The sequence below is a fragment of the Musca domestica genome, unplaced genomic scaffold, assembly GCF_030504385.1.
Source record: "Musca domestica strain aabys unplaced genomic scaffold, Musca_domestica.polishedcontigs.V.1.1 32, whole genome shotgun sequence".
NCBI lineage: Eukaryota > Metazoa > Arthropoda > Insecta > Diptera > Muscidae > Musca > Musca domestica.
This window is the reverse complement of record NW_026712311.1, coordinates 5,880,496-5,899,971: the sequence shown is the minus strand read 5'-3', so window position 1 is coordinate 5,899,971 and position 19,476 is coordinate 5,880,496. Positions and strand designations below refer to the sequence as shown.

General features: G+C 35.2%; 1 protein-coding gene across 1 annotated transcript in view; it reads right to left on the bottom strand.

The window, feature by feature from the left end:
- Window positions 1-19,476, bottom strand: part of LOC101891483 (dual specificity tyrosine-phosphorylation-regulated kinase 2) — a 172,527-nt gene that overhangs the window by 48,096 nt on the left and 104,955 nt on the right. Inside the window, exon 3 of the mRNA XM_005188269.4 lies at window positions 1,266-1,448. Coding sequence (XP_005188326.1) covers window positions 1,266-1,289 — 24 coding nt within the window. The 5' untranslated portion in view covers window positions 1,290-1,448. The remainder of the gene's footprint in view (window positions 1-1,265; window positions 1,449-19,476) is intronic.

Sequence of the window (19,476 nt, the reverse complement as noted above, 5' to 3'; positions counted from 1 at the left end):
AATATCTAATAATTAGCTATCGACGTGCTATCAATGAACCATAGTCGTGTTATCCGCAAGCATTTCAAGTGGTACCCGTGAACTACCGAGTAGCTATATACCAGTTATCAATGAGATATTATTCAGTAATCGACGACTGTCAATAAACTATCGATGAGATATCGTAGTGCTAACGACGGCCCCAAAACCAGGCACAAAGCTTTTAGGAGTATAAGAAGTTGGAAAACATCTTCGGCATGTAGAAGCATTATTAAAGATAGAAAAATAAGTCACATACAGGGTTGCCCATATTCGACGGACCCATGTTTTTTTTGGGCCCATTCCAATCGACGAGGCTTGTCCGCAGGCAACATTCTTTGCGTCAATTGAATTTTGTACGGGAACAAATGCAAATAAATGCGAATAATCCGTTGTAAAGTGGACCGATCCATGCCCAACTGCTGAGAACGGCGTTTTTGGGATGTTCTTGGGGACCTCTCAACACTGGTTCGTACGGCAGCGATATTCTCGGCCGATCGCCTTGGTCGACTTTTATATGGCCTCTTCGGATTAAAAAGAGCCTTACCAGTCGAAAATTTTTCGTATAAACGCTTAATGGTGTTCTTAGAAGGCGCACTTCTCACATTTTTTAATGTTTTAAAATCACATTGTGTTTTCAAAATTGACTTCTTCTGTTGAATGACGTGTATTGGTTCATGGTAAAAATCTGCTTTGACTGACGCTTCAAACGCGGTATGTCATTAAGCGATGCGACATCTCTGTCAAAAGTTATGGCGTTGCCAGATGGGTCCGTCGAATATGGGCAACCCTGTAAATGCTTTACTAGTTCTCCTATAGATGGGCATTTAATATCGAGTAAATCGGAGCTTTGCGTTGAAGTGAAAGGAGATTTTTAGGACTAAGTTTTTGAGGGTTTTGCTACAGAAGAATGAAGCTAGAGGGGGATTCTTAAAAATATATTCGGCGGATGTGAAACATTTTCAGTGATGTTTTATAGATTGAGAGTTTTTTGGAGAGATTTAGGACGAATCTCTCAGTTTCAAAATTCCCTTTTCCAAGACAAATTCTAATACAGTCTTTTTTATATGATCGATTTTTTTTTCGGGGTCTTTTAATTATATTAAAACATGGTCTTTAAGAGGTCTTTAAAAAATAGAATACTTTTCTAAATGTATTTTATAAACAGAAAACCTTTCCAGGCGACTTATGATTAATTTTATTCTGATTATTAAAAAAATTGAAAAATATTTTTTTTTTTTACTTACCGGCATTTCACATCGATCCAACATTTTGCTGCTGTTTATTATATTCCAGTTTTATTAGAATAATTAGTATAAGAGTTAACCAATTTAATGGTTTGTTTGTTGATATATTTCTTAAATATTTGTATACAATTGTTTTAAAGTTACCGGAGACGCGATCATTGGTGTTGTTATTAGTGCGGGTTGCTGCAAAGAAATAGAAAAAAGAGAATATGAGATTACAAGTCAGAATAGTGAACTAAAAAATAAATATGGTTTTGTAAATGGATTACAACATTGGTTCTGAGAAAAAAAGGTATGATAATATACCCTGATTATTTTTTAAAGGTCTACTAACTCCCTTACCCTTAAAGAGAGATTTTGATTTCGGGACGTATTCAATGTTGAGACAGATTAAGTTGAGTCTCGGCCAAATCGTGTAATTGTACTCGGCCAAGGACGACAGCCCGGATCTGAAAGCATATTGTTGCTGTGGCAAACGAAAAATCCTTTTCAAACTGAAGTTCCGGCCTTGTTGCTGAAACCCATTGAATCGAGGACATATTTCTTTTTTTATTGAATTTTAAACTTAAAATAAAAACTTAACTTATTTAACTTTACATCTAAAAATTTTCTCAATTTTTTGGCATTTCCCTAAATATAAGGCCTACATATAAAGATTTGCAGAAACATCTCCTTTGGGGGGAAACCAAAGCGAAAACATTGTTTATTTGTGGATATTTATCATATTTTTTTTATTTACATTCAACAAATCGCTGAACCGTGTAGTTTGGTTGTGCGATTAGTTACACCGTTTGAAATAGCAAAGACATAAAGGCAGGCAGACAGTTGGTCGTCTGGCAGGGTAAATGGCAACAATTTTTTTTTCTTTGGCAGCAGACAGCCAAACAGACAAACAAGTGGTTGGTCTGCCCACAGAAATGAAACAAACCGAAATCAAAAAAGAAGTTAGTCAGTCGACAGGCTAAGTAAATAATGTAAACATATTTTTTCAAAATCCTCCCCAAATCCTCCTCCTCCCTACACAAAAGCCAAGAGTTCCAGTTTGTAGCCTTTTTTCGTTTGTGGCATAAAGTTATTATTTTTATTTTACCCCGGCAAAATGTCTTCAAAACTTTTGACATTTGACGTTAAACGATTATCCGATATTACTATTATTCATACAAGCCACAAAAAGTGTTTGGGACAGCCAGCGAAGCAGTCATGCTGGCAGGCAACATAACATCGCCATGATCCAACATCAGCATGTTGTACTCTTTTTGGCTATGACAATATTTAGCACTTTACGAAGTCTCCGTTTTTGTCTTCGTTTGTTTCTTTGTCACATTGAATAAGCGAAAGTTCCATGCAAGCCAGTTGTTAACTTGTTTTGGCCAAGCACCCTTCCATCCCCTCTCGACTCCCTGCTTTCCTGCCAGCCACAAAGGATGACCTTTTTGTGTGGCATAAATCTATGGCTTTTGTGAGCCAACGGAATTATGAAATTTATAAAACAAATTATATAAGACAATGTTTCCAATAACAGTTTCCTTTTTTTGTTGCAATTTTCCATTTTCCATTTTTTTTTATTTTTTTTTTAATTTTTCCCCAGTGCTTAGGATACAAGTTTTTCTGGTATCACATACATATTTTTTTCTTCCTTTGTTGGAAAATGAAATTGAAAAGTCTCTCTACATTTGGTTATTGCCCTCCATCTATCCGCCAAAGTGTGAATTTATTATTGCAAATATTTGCTGGCAGTTTATTATTGATTTATTATAAACGAGTTTCACTTTTATTTGTTTGCAAATTTATAACAGCAATTTTCTCACAGAATGTCAAAGCCTTGGTTGCCAGTAAATAAATGTAAATGAGAAAGAATAATGAGGCGAATGCATTTTATATGTGCAATGCAAATTGGGTTTGGGAAAGAAGGGGGTATACTATCTATCCTATTTGGATAATAGATACGATTTATGCATTATTTAAGATAGCTTGGGAATATAGATTTAATATGCAGGGTGAGATAAAAAACTGCAACAAAGTCAAAAGCCATAATTTTTACAGTTTTGTCGTAAATTTTATAGAATGAAAGTAAAATATGTCGGAAATAGCATCAAATTTTAGAATAAGTTTAGATTTGTTCGAATTGGTCGCCTTTGGCACGAATTATGACCTTTAAATGGCCAATGAAACCGTCACACGCTGCTCGAATGTTGCTCTGCAGCATTTTGGTCCATTACCGACGAAGCGCTTGCTTGAGGTGATCGACACTTTAGTATTTTTTAGTGCCAACCTTGCTTTCCAAAATACTCCAGATACAATAGTCCTATGGATTGGTATCCGGAGATTTTGGTGGCTATTGTGCGCTGGAAATTTAGCGAGGAACCTCGTTTAGTAACCATTCTTGGGTGGCGAGTGCTGAGTGCGATGGTGCTAAGTCCCGTTGGAATGTCCAAGGTCTGTTTGCGTGCCCAAGGCTTTAATGTTTGCGTGCCCAAGGCTTTAATGTTTGCGTGCCCAAAGATTTAATACACCCTCCAGAATATTTTTCCGATAATATTAGGCATTTGTTCTGATGCCACGGTCGATTAATACGAGCCGAGAGCGACCATCAGCTGTTATGGCGGCCCACGCCATCACCATGGCCAGCACTTGAGTTCTGGTGGCCAACCAAAGGTGCACATTTTCCGCTGACCTCTTTGGCAAGTAATCACGATCATTTTGTTTGTTTATAAACTGCTGGACAACGAATGTTTTCTCATCGGAGAAACCCAAATTTGCCAGTTCACCACTTTCCAAGCCAAGCGAAGCAACTCTTTAGCTCTTTTGTGTCTATTTTCTTTCTGTTGCGGTGTAAGTTCCTGCATTTTTTGGAATTTCAAAGGCTTTACCCCGAGCTCATTTTTCAATATTTGCCGAATGGAATATTGTGATATATTCAGCTCACGAGCCATTTTTCGTCCACTGCGATGGGGGTTTTATCAAGTCACTTATTTACTTTTTTAACCATTCCGGTTGGTGTTGCTGTTTTCTTCCGTCCACTTCTTTGACGTCGGGCTTCGCTACTAGTATCACGGTAACGAGCGATGGTACGAGACGCAAAATATTTGTTCACATTTCAATGCTGTAGTGCTCTAACGATAGCCACTTGTGGTTTTCTAATCAAATATAAAGAAATCGCACTATCACGCTTGAATTCCGTCACGAATATTTTTTTTTTTCTGGAAAATTCTCGCCAAAATGCTTTTGTACCCGTGTAAACAATATAATAAGCTGTCACTGGAATAATTAAAAGAGCTGTCGGACAAGTGGCTTAGAAATGACAGCAGTCTGAATTTGGTTGCATTTTTTCATATCACCCTGTATATATGTCAATACAACTCCCATGTAACGGTTCTTGTCCCCAATTGATTTGGTATGGTGTGTCAAATTCTAAGTGGAGTCGTTGGTTTTATGCCAAGGAAGGAACATTTCCAGATTCAGTTTTATTTTATATCATAAGTCGTACCTTTTTGTACCCTGCACATTCCATTCCGTTTGTAATGGCTCCAAATATCCATTTTAGGCACAACAAAGTATATTTCACAAAGTATATTATCAGTTTAAAATTCTACGTCGATATAGCCCTATCAGTCTTTCTGTCTGCCTTTCGGTCTGTGGAAATAACTCTAGCTTCTGAACGAAATAAAGTAGGTTTATAAAATTTTACTCAAATATGTTATAGATCCGTAGAATTGTTTGGTATTGAAATGTGCCATACAGGACCACGTTTTGGTATAGACCCCACATAACTATACTGACAGACTTTAGGTGCTTTTGTTGTTTTAGTTACAATTTTAATCCGAATTTATTGTAAATTGTCACTTTGTGTTCCCAGAAAGTAGGAAATATCCTTGCATAGAACTGTCTAGGTTTTGCTATAGACCCCATATAACTGTACCGTCAGATTTTCGACATTCTGATGTTACACTTTTCACCGGAATTGTTTGATATTCGGTATTTGAAATTCGTAAAATTTCATATGAAGGTTCACGTCACCCGAGTTATTTCAAATTTGGAATGTCTACTAATACCTATAATAAAAAATTGCCCACACAGGCCCACATCTTCATATGGACGCCTTGATTTTAGCGACATTTTTCAACATAATTATTTGGCATTCGGAATTTGTAAAAGCTTCACCTTTTCCGGAAGATAATTGACTATACTGGTCCACATTTTCGTATAGCCCCAATATAACATTAACACCTGATATTCGGAATTTTTTAGGGCCATATTTCAACGAATTTTACATAATGCTGGTTCCTTCTAAATGGTGAGGGGGTATTAAGAGTTTAACCAGACATAGCTGCTTATTTATCTATATAAGTTCTAATTTGTTTATGCATTAATCAATGTCAGCTTTTTTTCCTATTTTTATTCTAATTTCTCTTCCAGTTTCGTTTTCAATTAAAATCAATCATAACCGTTTTCAGCTGCATTCAAAATCATTTTGGTATGACATGTGACTACATAGCTATGCGTTGGTTGTTTCAAACAAGTTATGCATCAGATATAATTAATTTGTATTATTTGTTCGCCTAGTGGTCTTGCTTGCTAGCTTAACTATTTTGTTGCTCCAACAACAGCAACAACAACAATTTCTGATGTATAAAGTTAATAACTTCCGTTTTGGTTTTTGTGTTTTGGGTACAACGACACCGGGCATCACCATCAACAACAAATTGTAGTGTTGTTGTTGTTGCTGTTATTGTTTTTGACAGCAACATCATAGCATCAACTTCTCTCCAACCAACATCCAGTTATCCAATCAGTGTGGACAATAACAAACTGAGAAAAAAGGAGTAATTTTACACATGGATACACGGCCGGTTTTCTGACGTTGTTGCTGTTGTAGTTTTTGTTGTTTTCTGTTATCATTATTTGTTGTGCATACAAAGTTGTATTGAATGGAAAGACATTATTTTTCAATTTTTTTCTCTCTTTTTTTTCGTTGTGAAGTGAAACATGAAATATTTATGTTCGTATGTGAAGAATGGCAAACGCCGACTCCCCTTAAATGTCAGAAGAAACATAACATTAAAGCTACAAACAATTTATGTGTAAATAACCCAGCAAACAATTTATATACAAGGGGGAGGTATAATGGGTTTGAAGTTGAACTACGTTTTTCAAGGATAAAGAATGTAAATTAGGGAAGGACAGTTGAGATCTATGACAACCTTATCTGTTATTTTCATGCTATCAAATCGTGGCTCTATAGATTTGACAACCTTTGGAGTTACGTGCTAATCACCGAGTACTCGTATAATATTTTTCATAATTTTTGTTCCATGGTCCTATGGGTATATATAGCTCGATAGAAATGTCAAATATAGAAGTCCTCCTATAGGACTTCTAGAAATATTTTGTAGGTCTATTGAAGTTAAAGACTTCAGAATAACCCAGCGAAATATTGGTGTGTTATTCAAAAAAAAAAAAAAAGTAAAAAAACAATAAGTTCGGCCAGGCCGAACCCTTAATACCCTCCACCTTTGGGTAAAAAAAAACATTTTTATAAAAAGTATCCGAATTCAAATGTGATCCACTCTAAGCTACAAATACCAGTAAGACCATGGTACAATAAAAAGGTATGGTAGAGCTAACAGCTGGTTACATTTTTTTCTAAGTGTGCCCGACTTCTGTCAATTTTGAAAAAAAAAAATATATTTTTTCAAAACCACTGATTGGAAGACACATGAATTGCGGCTCGAGCATGAAAGCTATTAACGAGTATAGCCATGAAATTGAAAGATTGAACAGTTAGGATCATATTTTTGAGAGAAAAATCCAGACATTTTATTCATTTTTCACGCTATTTAACTCATTTTAAAAATGAGGAAAAAATGAAAACAATAATTTTGAATGAGTCTGACAAGAAGCGGACATAGTCTCAGGGCTGTGTTTTTGTAGTTTTACGGAGCTGTTCTACCACCTTATTGTACCATGAGTAAGACCATTTGGATAATGCTGTCAATTTTTTCAAAAATCCAAAAAGTGGGTTAGGCAGTTATATGGGAACCATACCAAAACGGGAACCTCTATAGACAATTTTATACTTCAAGGATCGTCTTCTACCAAATCTTCTAAAATACCAAATTTGAAACAATTTCGTGGGTAAATGTGACTAGGATAATCAAAATACCGAATATCGGTGGGTGTCATTATATGGGGGCTGTAGGAAAACGTGGACCTAAATATTCAATGTTCTGCCATGGGAGCTGGAACACATTATGAACTACAAATACCAATTGTTAGAAAAATTCGTGGGAAAATGTGGCAAAAATCGTCGAAATACCGAATATCGGTAGGTACCGTTATATGTTGGTAATACAAAAACGTGGACTCATACATACAATGTTTCGCCACCGAAGCTAGAACCCATTATCACATACAAAGGCAAATTTTTAGAAAAATCCGTGATAAAATGTGGCAAGAATCATCAAAATACCGAATATTGGAAGGTACCGTTGTAGGGGGTCTACACAAAAATGTAGATCTATAAATACTATATTTCGCCACCGGAGCTAGACATATAAAGGCAAATTTTTAGATAAATCCGTGGTAAAATATGGTAAAAATCATCAAAATACCGAATATCTGGGGGGGGGGTACCGTTATAGGGGGGCTATACAAAAACGTGGACCTATATTATGACATATGACATACAAAGGCTAATTTTTAGATAGATCCGTGGTAAAATATGGTAAAAATCATCAAAATACCGAATATCTGGGGGGGGGGGGTACCGTTATAGGGGGCGGAATATAAAAACGTGGACCTACACATACACCGGAGTTAGCACCCATTATGACCGACAAATACCAATTTTTAGACAAATCCGTGGAAAAAGTGGCATAAATTATCCAAATACCAAATATTGGGATGTAACGTTGTATGAGGGCTATACAGAAACATGGACAATGGTTCGCCACCAAATTTTTAAGCTCTTCGTCAAATAATGTTGGCTGCATCGTGATTTCAACAGACAGACGGCCATCGTTAAATCGACTTAGAACTTTATCCTGATTATGAATATATACACTGTACGGGGTCTACGAAAAATAATTAGGAATGCTATAAAGGAATAAAAATTAATATACCCTCCTTTTTAAGATGGAGGGTATAAAAAGCAACATTAAGGTCTTCAATAGAAAGAACATTTTTCTCTTGGTCTTCCAATTTTTTAGGCCTTACATGTTCCCATTTTTCGTATTTTCTTATAAAAATGTTTGCTGGGTTATCCACCCTTTAACATTTCTATGGTCATTGGCTTATTCACTTGTTTTAGTCTGTTGTTTTTTTTTTCTATTTTGTTTTAACATTTAAACATTTTATTCTCATGTTCTTTGGCGCTGCTTCTTCTTTTTCTGCTGTTGCTGCCACTCCTCTGACAACAAAATGTTAGTCAACAAAATATGTAAGCAGCAGTGTCATTGTTGTTGGTGTTTCTGGTATTTTGTCATAGGTCATTGTTTTAGAGTTCATAGTTGTTGTATTTTTGTTTTTTTTTTTTTTTTTTTTTTTTGTGGTTGAGTAACCAGCCGGCCACTGGCCGTTTTATTAGCTTCTAATTTTGTTTTTGCTTTTGTTGTTCTTGTTCCACTTTGTACCCGGCTTTCCGGCACTTTGGGTGCATTGGATTTTGGTGTTCGATGTTATTGAAGCTCCAAAAGTGTGTCGTCGTCGTCGTCGCCCTCAGTTAGTGGCCAAGTAATTGTTGTTAATATATTTTTAGAAATGTGAGGGGGAATTATGGTTTATTGGCTTTAATGCCTGGCTGAGGGGTAGAGTTTGTCATTGTTATTAAATGAAGTTTTAGTTTGAGTGTGATTTGAAGTGTGTGATGTTTGTTTTTTGTTGTTTTGTTTATGTTGTTTTTTGTCAGTTATTTACTTGGAAATCCGCTGGATGGTAAAGACCGGAAATATTTCATTTGTTAGCTGAAAATCGGAATACAAGGGAATATCCACCGACTGACCGACCGACCACCCAGTTTTACTTTGTTTGCTGAAATCAGTTATACCGAAACATACATACATACATGTGTATGTATGTTGGTATGTCACTTGGAGACAACAATGGGGAAATTATTTAAATATTAGTGGAAATTTGTGGGAATAACGGTAAAAATTAGGTTAATTTTATGGTATGTGTTTTTTTTTTCTAGTTGGGGGAGGTGAGATGGGCGGTAATGGGGGTGGTTAATTATTAAACAAAGAGGAAGTTGTTTTGGAATATAGTCCAAATTATGCATTTTAAATCATGATTATGGAAATTCAGGTCGGCACACGTGATACTATGGGAATGAATGAAATAACCTGTTAATGTTCCATGGGAATGAAGGTATTCGGGAGGGCGATTTTTTTAAATCAAATATTAGGGAGAAGAAAAAAATTCTACTAATTTGTAGTCTGATCTGAAATTAGAGATGCTGTATAATATGGAAAATAACAATGGTGAAGAAATTCGTGGTCATATTCTAGGATGTTGGAGATACTCATTTGGACGAAGGTATGACGCCTGTTGAGCACAACCTATATTGGAACTAGGGCTCCCTTAGCCATATTCTAAGGCTAAATTTTTCATATACCTAATCAGAGAGCCATACAAGACTAAGGTTAAGACATAATTTTGCCCATAGGCCCCGTGTAGGAAAAGAAAGATTTTGCTGCTAACCTAATTTTAGACCGCTATGTCTATAATTTGATATTTGGAAATAGAAAATGAAGCTTAGGCTTAATATTTGCACAGGCGTTGCCGAAAAATCTTTTAGCTAGGCCTGAATATCTATAACAGGAGCATCTACCGATCCCCTTTGAATAATTAACATTAGCTAACCTAATTTTAGACCGCTATGGCTATAATTTGATATTTAGAAATAAAAAAGAAGTATAGGCTTAATTTTTACACAGGCTGAAGTTGTCGAAAAAAATCTTTTTGCTAGGTCTGAATCGAGGCTGATCTCTATATCTATAACAGGAGCATCTACCGACCCCTTGAATAATTAACACGATAACAATTTTTGGACTTCGACTTGATACTCAAAATCCAAGACCTTAGTGAAATTGCTAGTCTAGCTCTCTTTCTCCCCCCCCTCTCTCTCTCTCTCTCTCTCTCTCTCATTGAATTCTGGTACTCTGGTCGCAATCACTCCTTTTTCTACTGTGTTCCAGAGGGACTGTTTGCACTTATGGATCACCTAATATTCAGAGAATATTTTCGCGTAAAAAATTTGTTTGTATTGGAAACCTTTAGAATTTATTTCCAGAGATAGGCTTTTTACAAAAGGCATCAAATATTGAAACTGGTTCGCATTAGCCGGTGTGGGCCAATCACAAGCACTGGCCGTAGCCCGGTTTCTTACAAAAAGTGTGAATTAAAAAAAAAAAATTGATTCGGATTAGCCGGTGTGGGACATATCCAGAGGAGAAAATCTCAAGACCCGAAGACCGAAGTCCGGCTACATAAAAAAAGTGTTTAATTTAAAAAACTTTGGTGTGGTACATACCCAGAGGAGAAAATCTCAAGCCCCGCCTACTTATAACAACTGTTAAATGTATGCATGTCGGTCCGTCCGTCCGTCTGTCCATGTATTTTATTGAAAACAAAGTACAGGTCGCACTTATTGCCCGATCCAGGTTAAATTTTGCAGATTTGTTAACCCAAGGACGAACCCTATTGAAATTGGAGATAATCGGTAATCAAATCTTAGATATAGCTCCCATATGTATTTTCGTCCGTTTTGCTTTTTTTGTGTACCAAATGTGTAATATTAGGCCAAATTAGATGGAATTTGGAACAGACGGCCAAATTAAGCCTGAAAATAAGTATGACAAATTTGATCAAAATCGGTTTAGATATAGCTATAGCTACCATATATGTTTTTCATCCGACTTGAAATTTTTGTACTTCGCAGCCTTAATATGTACTCTGTAACAACGATATTTGGGGAAATATATCAAATACAGCTCAGAAATACCTTTGCCAAATTTCATCGAGATCGGTTCAGATTTGGATATAGCTCCCATCTATATCTTAGTGCGATTTGCCTTTTATTGTGCACCAAACGTATAATATTAGCCCAATTGGGATGGAATTTGGCTCTCACGTCTAAATTGAGCCTAGAAACAAGTTTTTCAAATTTGGTGAATGGTATAGCTATATCTCCAATATATGAAGCTCTACTAAATATGTAAAGGGTTGTAGGATATCATAAAGTCGACCTCGCCCGACTTTTAGACTTTCACTACTGGTTTATAAATGTATTACTGGGTAATGAGATATTCATAAAGATTCGTGCAATATAAATACTTTAAATTATGAAGGTATCATTTTAATTCACTCCTCCTGAATTTCAATATTTTTTCAATATCCATTTCTTTGCCGATTAAATTTAAGTGCACAACTCAGCCTGTAAGAAACTGACACATTTGTATGGTCTTCAAAAAATGCTGTTCAAAAACATTTCACTCAGCTTGGCCGCCACAATTTTGAAAGCTGATGTACATTTTTGCAATGTCATAAATTTTCGGCATTTTTTCTGTGATGTATTTACAAAACTTATGCGGAGGGTAGCGTCATCAACCATCATCATCGCCATCATCATCATAATGTCAACTTTATTGCGAATTGCTTTTGACATCTTTATTAACATCAATTTAATAGCAAGTGACACCGAGAAGACAATAATACTAATATGTGTGTACGTATAATTCTTTAAACTAGTTGAAGGGGAGGGGGGAAGTGGTCATTTGCAGTTGGGAACTAAGCATAAAGGACTACATTAAATTGCGGATTTGAAGATAACTAAGCAATTCCAAGAGATTGATAATTTACGGTTTGAAAACTAGTTTTCCATAAGTATTTAATTTATTCAATTTTTTTTTAATATTTGCAATTCAAACTTTCCATCCCTGAATGGAATTTTTTTTATGGAAGATTTCATTGAGAATTCTCAATGAAACTTATATTTCAGGCTCGCATTGACACAAATACATTCATAGATGAATTATATTGCATAAAATTTACATTAGTTCCCAACTAGTAACACATCCCCACCAGCCACTTTTCGCCAATAATGACCAGACCAGATAAAAATAAACGCACACAAAATTAAATAAAAATTATTTTTGTCTTTTAAGCAACCGCAAAATAATATTTATGCGTTTCCATACCCCCTAACCACATCTCCACCCTCCCCTCCCCCTACTTCGCACTTTTTGCATAGTTAAATTATTTCCATGCCATAAATCATACCGTAAAAGGTGCTGCCGCTGCCACTGTCCGCTGTTGATTTGGCCAAACAATTTGACAATTTAAATTAGATTTTCAATTTGAAATAAATAATTCAAAAATCATGGGGCAGAGCAGTAGCAGCGAACCATTCACAATGATTATAAATTCACAAATTGTTAGGTGGTGTCCGAAAAACTTTGTAGTTAATGTTAACATTTGTGACATTTATGGTCATTGCGGATCATTAAATATTCTATTTTTATTTGTTAATAAATGTCGGGAGATTATTTACAGAAGAAAATTTATTATTCTATAATTTATAGGTTATTACATTGTGAAAATTTTATTTTTAAAAAGGGAAGGAATACAAATGATATTTAGGAAGAAGGTAGAGTTAGGTAGAGTTTTTTAAGGAAAATTGGTCCAAATTTTAAAGCCAGAGGCTCGGAAGGTTTTTCTATTGATTAACTCCTTCTAAATATAAAAATTTTCAAAAAGTGGTCCCCAAGAAAATTCGACTGTCTGGTCGAATTCTGAATAGGTATATTTTACTTGTGGTCTTCTCCCTCCCTCATTCTCCCTCCCTCCCTCTCTCTCTCTCTCTCCGCTTCTATACCCAACAATTTCTTATCATACACAAAATTCAATTCAATTCACTGAGCCCCATTCCCTTTCATCGATATGCGGATTCAATCCAAAACAACGATATTTGATTGCCGATTTTTTTTTTTTTTGAAAAACCTCTTTAATATTTGTAATTGATCGATTGTTAGTGAAGTTTAATTTCTTTTGTTTTAATCGATTCCATTGGTGGCAATCAAAGGGCCCACACCGCCATTACCGATTTTAATCAACAGCAATTGTGTGAATGTGCGATACGTGATAAAATTATGGAATATTTTCTGACCAGTTGAAAAGAGGCAAAAAATGCCTAAAACAAAAGGAATGAAAGTTTAAGCAATCTCTATGTACAAAAGAGTTGTGAAATAACTTACTGACTGACTGAGAATAAACGCTGAAGCTAGAATCTTGAAATTTTGCATGAGGTTCAGTCCTGGTGCGTAGGCGTGTAAGGCAGGGTTTTTTGAAATTCATACTAAAATGTACTAGAAATTTAATACTTTGTATAGGTCGAAAAAATGAGCTAGATTTCTAAAATTTGGAACGAGAGTCAATAATGGAGCGTTGGATGTATGTAACAAAGGGTTTTTGTAAATTCGAACCTTAAAGTTACGAAAAGTTCAAAAATGTTAATAAAATTCTGGTACCATTTGGTATTATGTGAATGAGATAGAGCCAAAATAAATTGGTATGAGAATCAAGGTTGGAAATTATTTTTGATACATGAAGGTGGTTTTGGAAATGTGTACTAAATATACGAATTGATCTAAATGATAAAAATCTGGCACAGTTTAGCTTAGGGTGAACGGATGAAGCTGGAATTTTAAAATTCTAAAATTTTTAATTGGGGTCCCTGTTGATGGTAGGTTTGTTTATAAAAAAGTGGTTTTGGAAATGTGTTCTACAAGTGCACGAAAAGTACCATTTGGTATTGCGCCAACAGATGGTGCTTGAAATCTGAAATGTTGTATTAGAGTCGCTGTTTATGTGTAGCCTGGACATATGGAGGTGGTTTCGGGAATACGTCATACTTATGTAGAAAAATTTTTAAATGGTACTGTCTCTGGTATTGGGTGAAGAGATATGGCTGGAATCCTTTAATTTGATATTAAGATCACTGTTGGTATCTGAAGGGCGAACGGTTGAAGATAGAACTTCATATTGGGGTCCCTGTTAAAGAGGTGGTCTTAGAGATGTGTACAACAATAAAATTTTTGGTACAATTTAGTATTGGGTAAAGAGATAATTGTGTGAAAAGTACTAAATGGTACTGAATTTCGTATTGGATGGAGGGATAGGGCTGGAATCCTTAAATTTGGTATGGAGGTCACTGTTGCTACCTGTAGGGTGAACGGTTGAATATAGAATTTTGTATTGGGGTCCCTGTTAGTATTAGGTTTGTGGATTTGGTTTTGGAGATGTGTACTACAAGTGCACGAAAAGTACTAAATTGTACTTTATTTTGTATTGGGCGAACAGATAGTTCTTGAAATCTGAAGTTTGGTGCAAGGGTCGTGGTTCATGTGAAGCCTGGACATATGGATGTGGTTTTGGAAATGTGTACTACAATTGTATGAAATGTTACTTAATTTGTTATTGTGTGAAGGCATAGAGCTGAAATCCTGACATTTGATATTTAGGTTACAAATGGTATCTGTGTTTGAGATTTGGCGGCCGTTTGGAAATGCGCTCTATATTTGTACGAAAAGTAATAAATGGTACAAAAGTTGGTATTGGATGAAGGGAAAGGATTAGAAGCCTAAAATTTGATATCTAGGTCTAATTAGTACCACATTTGGTATTGGGTGAAGGGATAGAGCTGAAACCGTTTTATGTTATGCTGGAGTCCTAAAATTTGATATTGAAGTTTCTGTTGGTATGACATGGAGGTCTCGGTCCTCAAATTATATGTTGAGATTGGTTTGTATTGGATTGGTGTTGATTTCTAGGGTTTGTGTATGGAGACGTTGAAATAGTTTTGGACAGAAAAATTGTATGAAGGTTCATTGTGCAATGGTTTTTTTCTAATACCCTCCTCGGTGAACTTCGAAATTTTTCTTTTTGAAGACTTTTTGGTGGAAAATGTAAACATTTTCCTATTATTTTTTCCAAAAAAAGGAAAACCTAGAATAATACATAAAAATTTTGAAAGTCTGAACATTTAGTACGACGTATGAAGTTTGGATTAAAACATTTTGAGAAAATGAACAAAATGTGAATTTTGTGAAAGTAGAAGTAGAATGTGAAAGTAGAAAAAATAGCTAAGTTAGGCCGAGGCGAACGTTTTATACCCTACACCATTTGAAAGAAACTTGAAAAATTTCAAAAAAATTCGTCGGAAAATGCCGCTCGTATGAAAACCGTGGGTAAAGTAGGGTAAAGTACTCACAAAATATCAAATATAATCGAACTTGACCTGCAGCATAGAAAAGACATATCTGTGTAAAATTTTAGCTTCCTAACTTAATTGGTTTTGACTGTAGCGTGATTATGTTATGAAAAATGTTAAAAATTGTGTTGCGTAATTTTAGGGATTTCTTAGCGACCTATCCCCATTGCTTGAGTTTGGCGACTTTTTCATTTCATTTTTGACCGAAATTTGTGTTTCTTTTTTTTCGTTGAAAATTCGCAATTTGTTGGTTATGGCAGCCAGTAGTTGACAGTTTTAAAACAGGGTCACCATACATTTATTTACATGTCAGTTGTGATTATTTGCATATATGCATGACAACATGCATAAATTGCTGTCAACCAGACAATTGATTATGACAAAACAATTGTTTAAGGTTTAAAGTCCATCAATGTCATCAGATGGAGTAATATGCAGGAGAAGTAGAGAGATTACTCAATCGGGGATTTGGAATCATTCGATTTGTAGATTTTCTTGTATTCTACGAATAATTTTGGGGCATTTAGGGGGTTTGAACAATGCTGGGTAATCCTCTATAGAATTTTCAAGAAGAGGGCTCAGTATATGCTAACGCATGATTTATCATCGGATGACGTGTATTTCCCATCAACGGGTTTATGGAAAAAAATTGGGAGTTCAAGAGATGTTGGGAAGTCCTCGATGGAATTTTTTTAAAAAGAGGGCTCAGTATATGCTAGCACCATGATTTGTCATCGGATGACGTATATTTCACATCAACGGGGTCAGGGAAAAATGCCCCACTGATAGGTGATATAAATGTTTCCCTTTATTTGTTTTTAACACCCTTTATTGACAATTTATCACACTTCTTCCTAATAAACGTCCCCTCAAATAAAAGCCAAGTTCTCCACCCAGTGTTCAGATGTGCCATAAATCGACAATATTTTGAAGAACATTGTTTTCAATTTATTAACAATAAATTGTTCATTTCATTTCATTTCAATTTGCCTTTGTTTTGCTCGAAATCAGGAACAAAACACCACATGTAAAATTTCTACTTTGATTCAATGTCAAGGCAGCAAAGAAATATTGCATAAATTATTTATATTTTATTTTACATTGAAATTTCATTACACCACCAGAACACACACCCAATCACAGATGTTCGTTTCAAAAGAAAAAAAAAACTTTCTCAGTCCAAAGTATCGTTCGGAATGAAGATGGGGGGAAATAATATTTCAAATGAATATTGATGGATGATTTATGTAAATGGTTTGCAGTTTCAAACAATAACACTTTGAGCTGATGGTCTTTGTAATAAATTTGATGCATTTCCATGAAACTGAAGGAGGACAAAGCGAAAACAATTAATAAATTTTCAATGAAAAAGGCATTGTAAGAATTACTCTAGTAAATGTGTCCTTTGAGGGCCTAGTGAAAGTAAAAGTGATGTGGTAAAGATTTTGAATCTTTCTTAAGTCTTAAAAAAATCCTTAAAACATCCACGATTAACTTTTGATAAAAAAAAATATTAAAAAATATTGGAGCACATATAGTCTTTAGAAAAATTTTCTGAGCTTTGATGAGCTTTGGTAGCCTTTCCAAAAGTATTCGTAAAAATTCAGGCTAGTCGCCCTAGAAAAAATGCTTAAACCCACAATTATTGACAATCACGAGCAATTCTTGGAAAGACATAGGAAAAATTTTGAAATCCCGGACTTTTATCTTAAAAGCCATCATTAAATTAAGGTCCTTTGATCCATGAACCTTTATCCATAAAAATCATACGAAAAATTCGATTCATGCAAATTGCACGTCAAAAAATTCCTAAAAATCTCTAATCCTGCATGCCCAAAAATCCTAGAAAATGTAAAGAAAATACTTAATTGATCCATGAAAATTCTAGAAAAAAGTCCTGAGAAAAATTCTATGAAATTCATGTTATTTGACCCAGAAAAAATCCACGTCTTTTAAACCACAAGAATACATAAAAAACCTCTTAAAAGTTCTCGACGCTTGATCCAAGAAAATTCTAGAGAAAAACTTACGGAATCTACAACTTTTGGTCCATGAAAATTTCAATCATGGAATTTTTGGATGAGATCCAAATATCGCTTTCAAATTTTAGAGCTTTATCCAAATTTTTGCGAAAAATATTTGCAACAATGGGGGTGAAATAAAAAAAATCTGCTACAAAGTCAAAAGCCATAAATTTACATATTTATTTTTTAAACATTTTATTGAATGAAAGCAAAAAATGTCGGAAATAACATCAAGTTTTAAAATAAGTTTAGATTTGTTCGAATTGGTCACCTTTCGCACGAATTATGGCCTTCAAACGGCCAATGAGACCGTCACACACGGTATTTTGGTCCATTCCAGGCGAAGCGCTTGCTTGAGGTGATCGACACTTTGGTACTTTTTTGGTGCCAATCTTGCTTTCCAAAATACTCCAGACACAATAGTCCAACGGATTGGTATCCGGAGATTTTGGTGGCCATTGTGCGCTGGAAATGAAGCGAGGAACCTCATTTTGTAACCATTCTAGGGTGGCGCGTGCTGAGTGCGATGGTGCTGAGTCCTGTTGGAATGTCAATGGAGCAATTAAACTCCTAGAAATATAAAAAGAATTTAAATCCACGACATTTGATCCCTGAAAAAGTCTTAAAAATGTACCAGGATTTGGAGGAACAAAGATTATCCTTGAAAATCTTGGTCAGTTTTAAAAATCCTGACAATTAGGAAAAATAATCATAAATAACCACTACCCTAGCAAAAAATTGTATAATTTCAAACCTTTGAAAATTTGAAATTAAAAAGAACATTTCGTGTTCTCCAAAAATTATTTTTGTAAAATAAAACCCCTTGCCTTTGAAAGAATATTTCTAAAAATTTAGGAGTTCTGTAAACCCTCAAAAAATTATCTATGTGCAATTTCTGATATTTTGATAGTCCTCAAAATTTTTTACTTGGTTCTGGTAGTCCTCCAATCGTTACCCAACAACCTTTCATTATTAAACTACTGTTTATGTAGGGTACTCTCTCCATAATAGGTGCCGCTTTTGCTGCGGAGGACAAAAAACCAGCCAAACTGGCTTGTAATTTACTACGAAGTTGAAGTAATTTCTGCATTGTAAGAAAAGAAAAATAAACGCCACAAAACGATAAGATAAACCAAACATGGTGTCCATATAACAAGCTTGGGCAAAGCGTTTATTGCAGCACTAAAGCTGGACATTGAGCTGACCACCACAGATTTCGCTGTATTTGTTGTTGCTGTTGTTGTTTGCATTGAATTCAACAAAACAAATTGAAGATCATGGTCAGTTTTCAAGTGAATCGCGAATTAGTCGCAGTTGTTGGGGCTTTTATTATTATTAAACCACTCAACTGACCATTGCCTCCGATCCACAGAAAAATAAAGAGTGGACAGACAACTTCCCAAACAGGCAAAGCTGTGATGTCGACTTCCCTTCGCACAACATATGACAGGGAGAAGGGAGACAGCGAGAAGGCAAAGGCAAGATGAAAGACCTGCTGATGATTAAAGTGCATACAAAAACCCATAGAGGATGACGACGATAATCATGATTGTCATGATAAGTAAACTAAGCAGATTTTTTTCTGCCGCAGCTATTACGCACACACAGAGTCATGTAGATAAAAATAATAATAATAATCTAAAAAGGTTAATAAACTTTAGTTTTATTGGTTGGGCTTAAGGCTTGACGGGTGTTTGGTTAGGCATAAGATGTTCCTTGGGTTTTTTTTTTTGGTTTGCAGATGGGAGTTGCTGCTACTACTAATCTTTAAAGCCCCTCTTATGCTCTGCTAAAAGGCTCAAGTGTAAGTGGTATTTAGAAAACGTTCAACTGCTACTAAAACTTGTCTTCTCCAAACATAAGTGGGAATGCTACTTTAATTTAAATATCTGAAAAATTTCTTGGCTTTTAGGGGATTTTT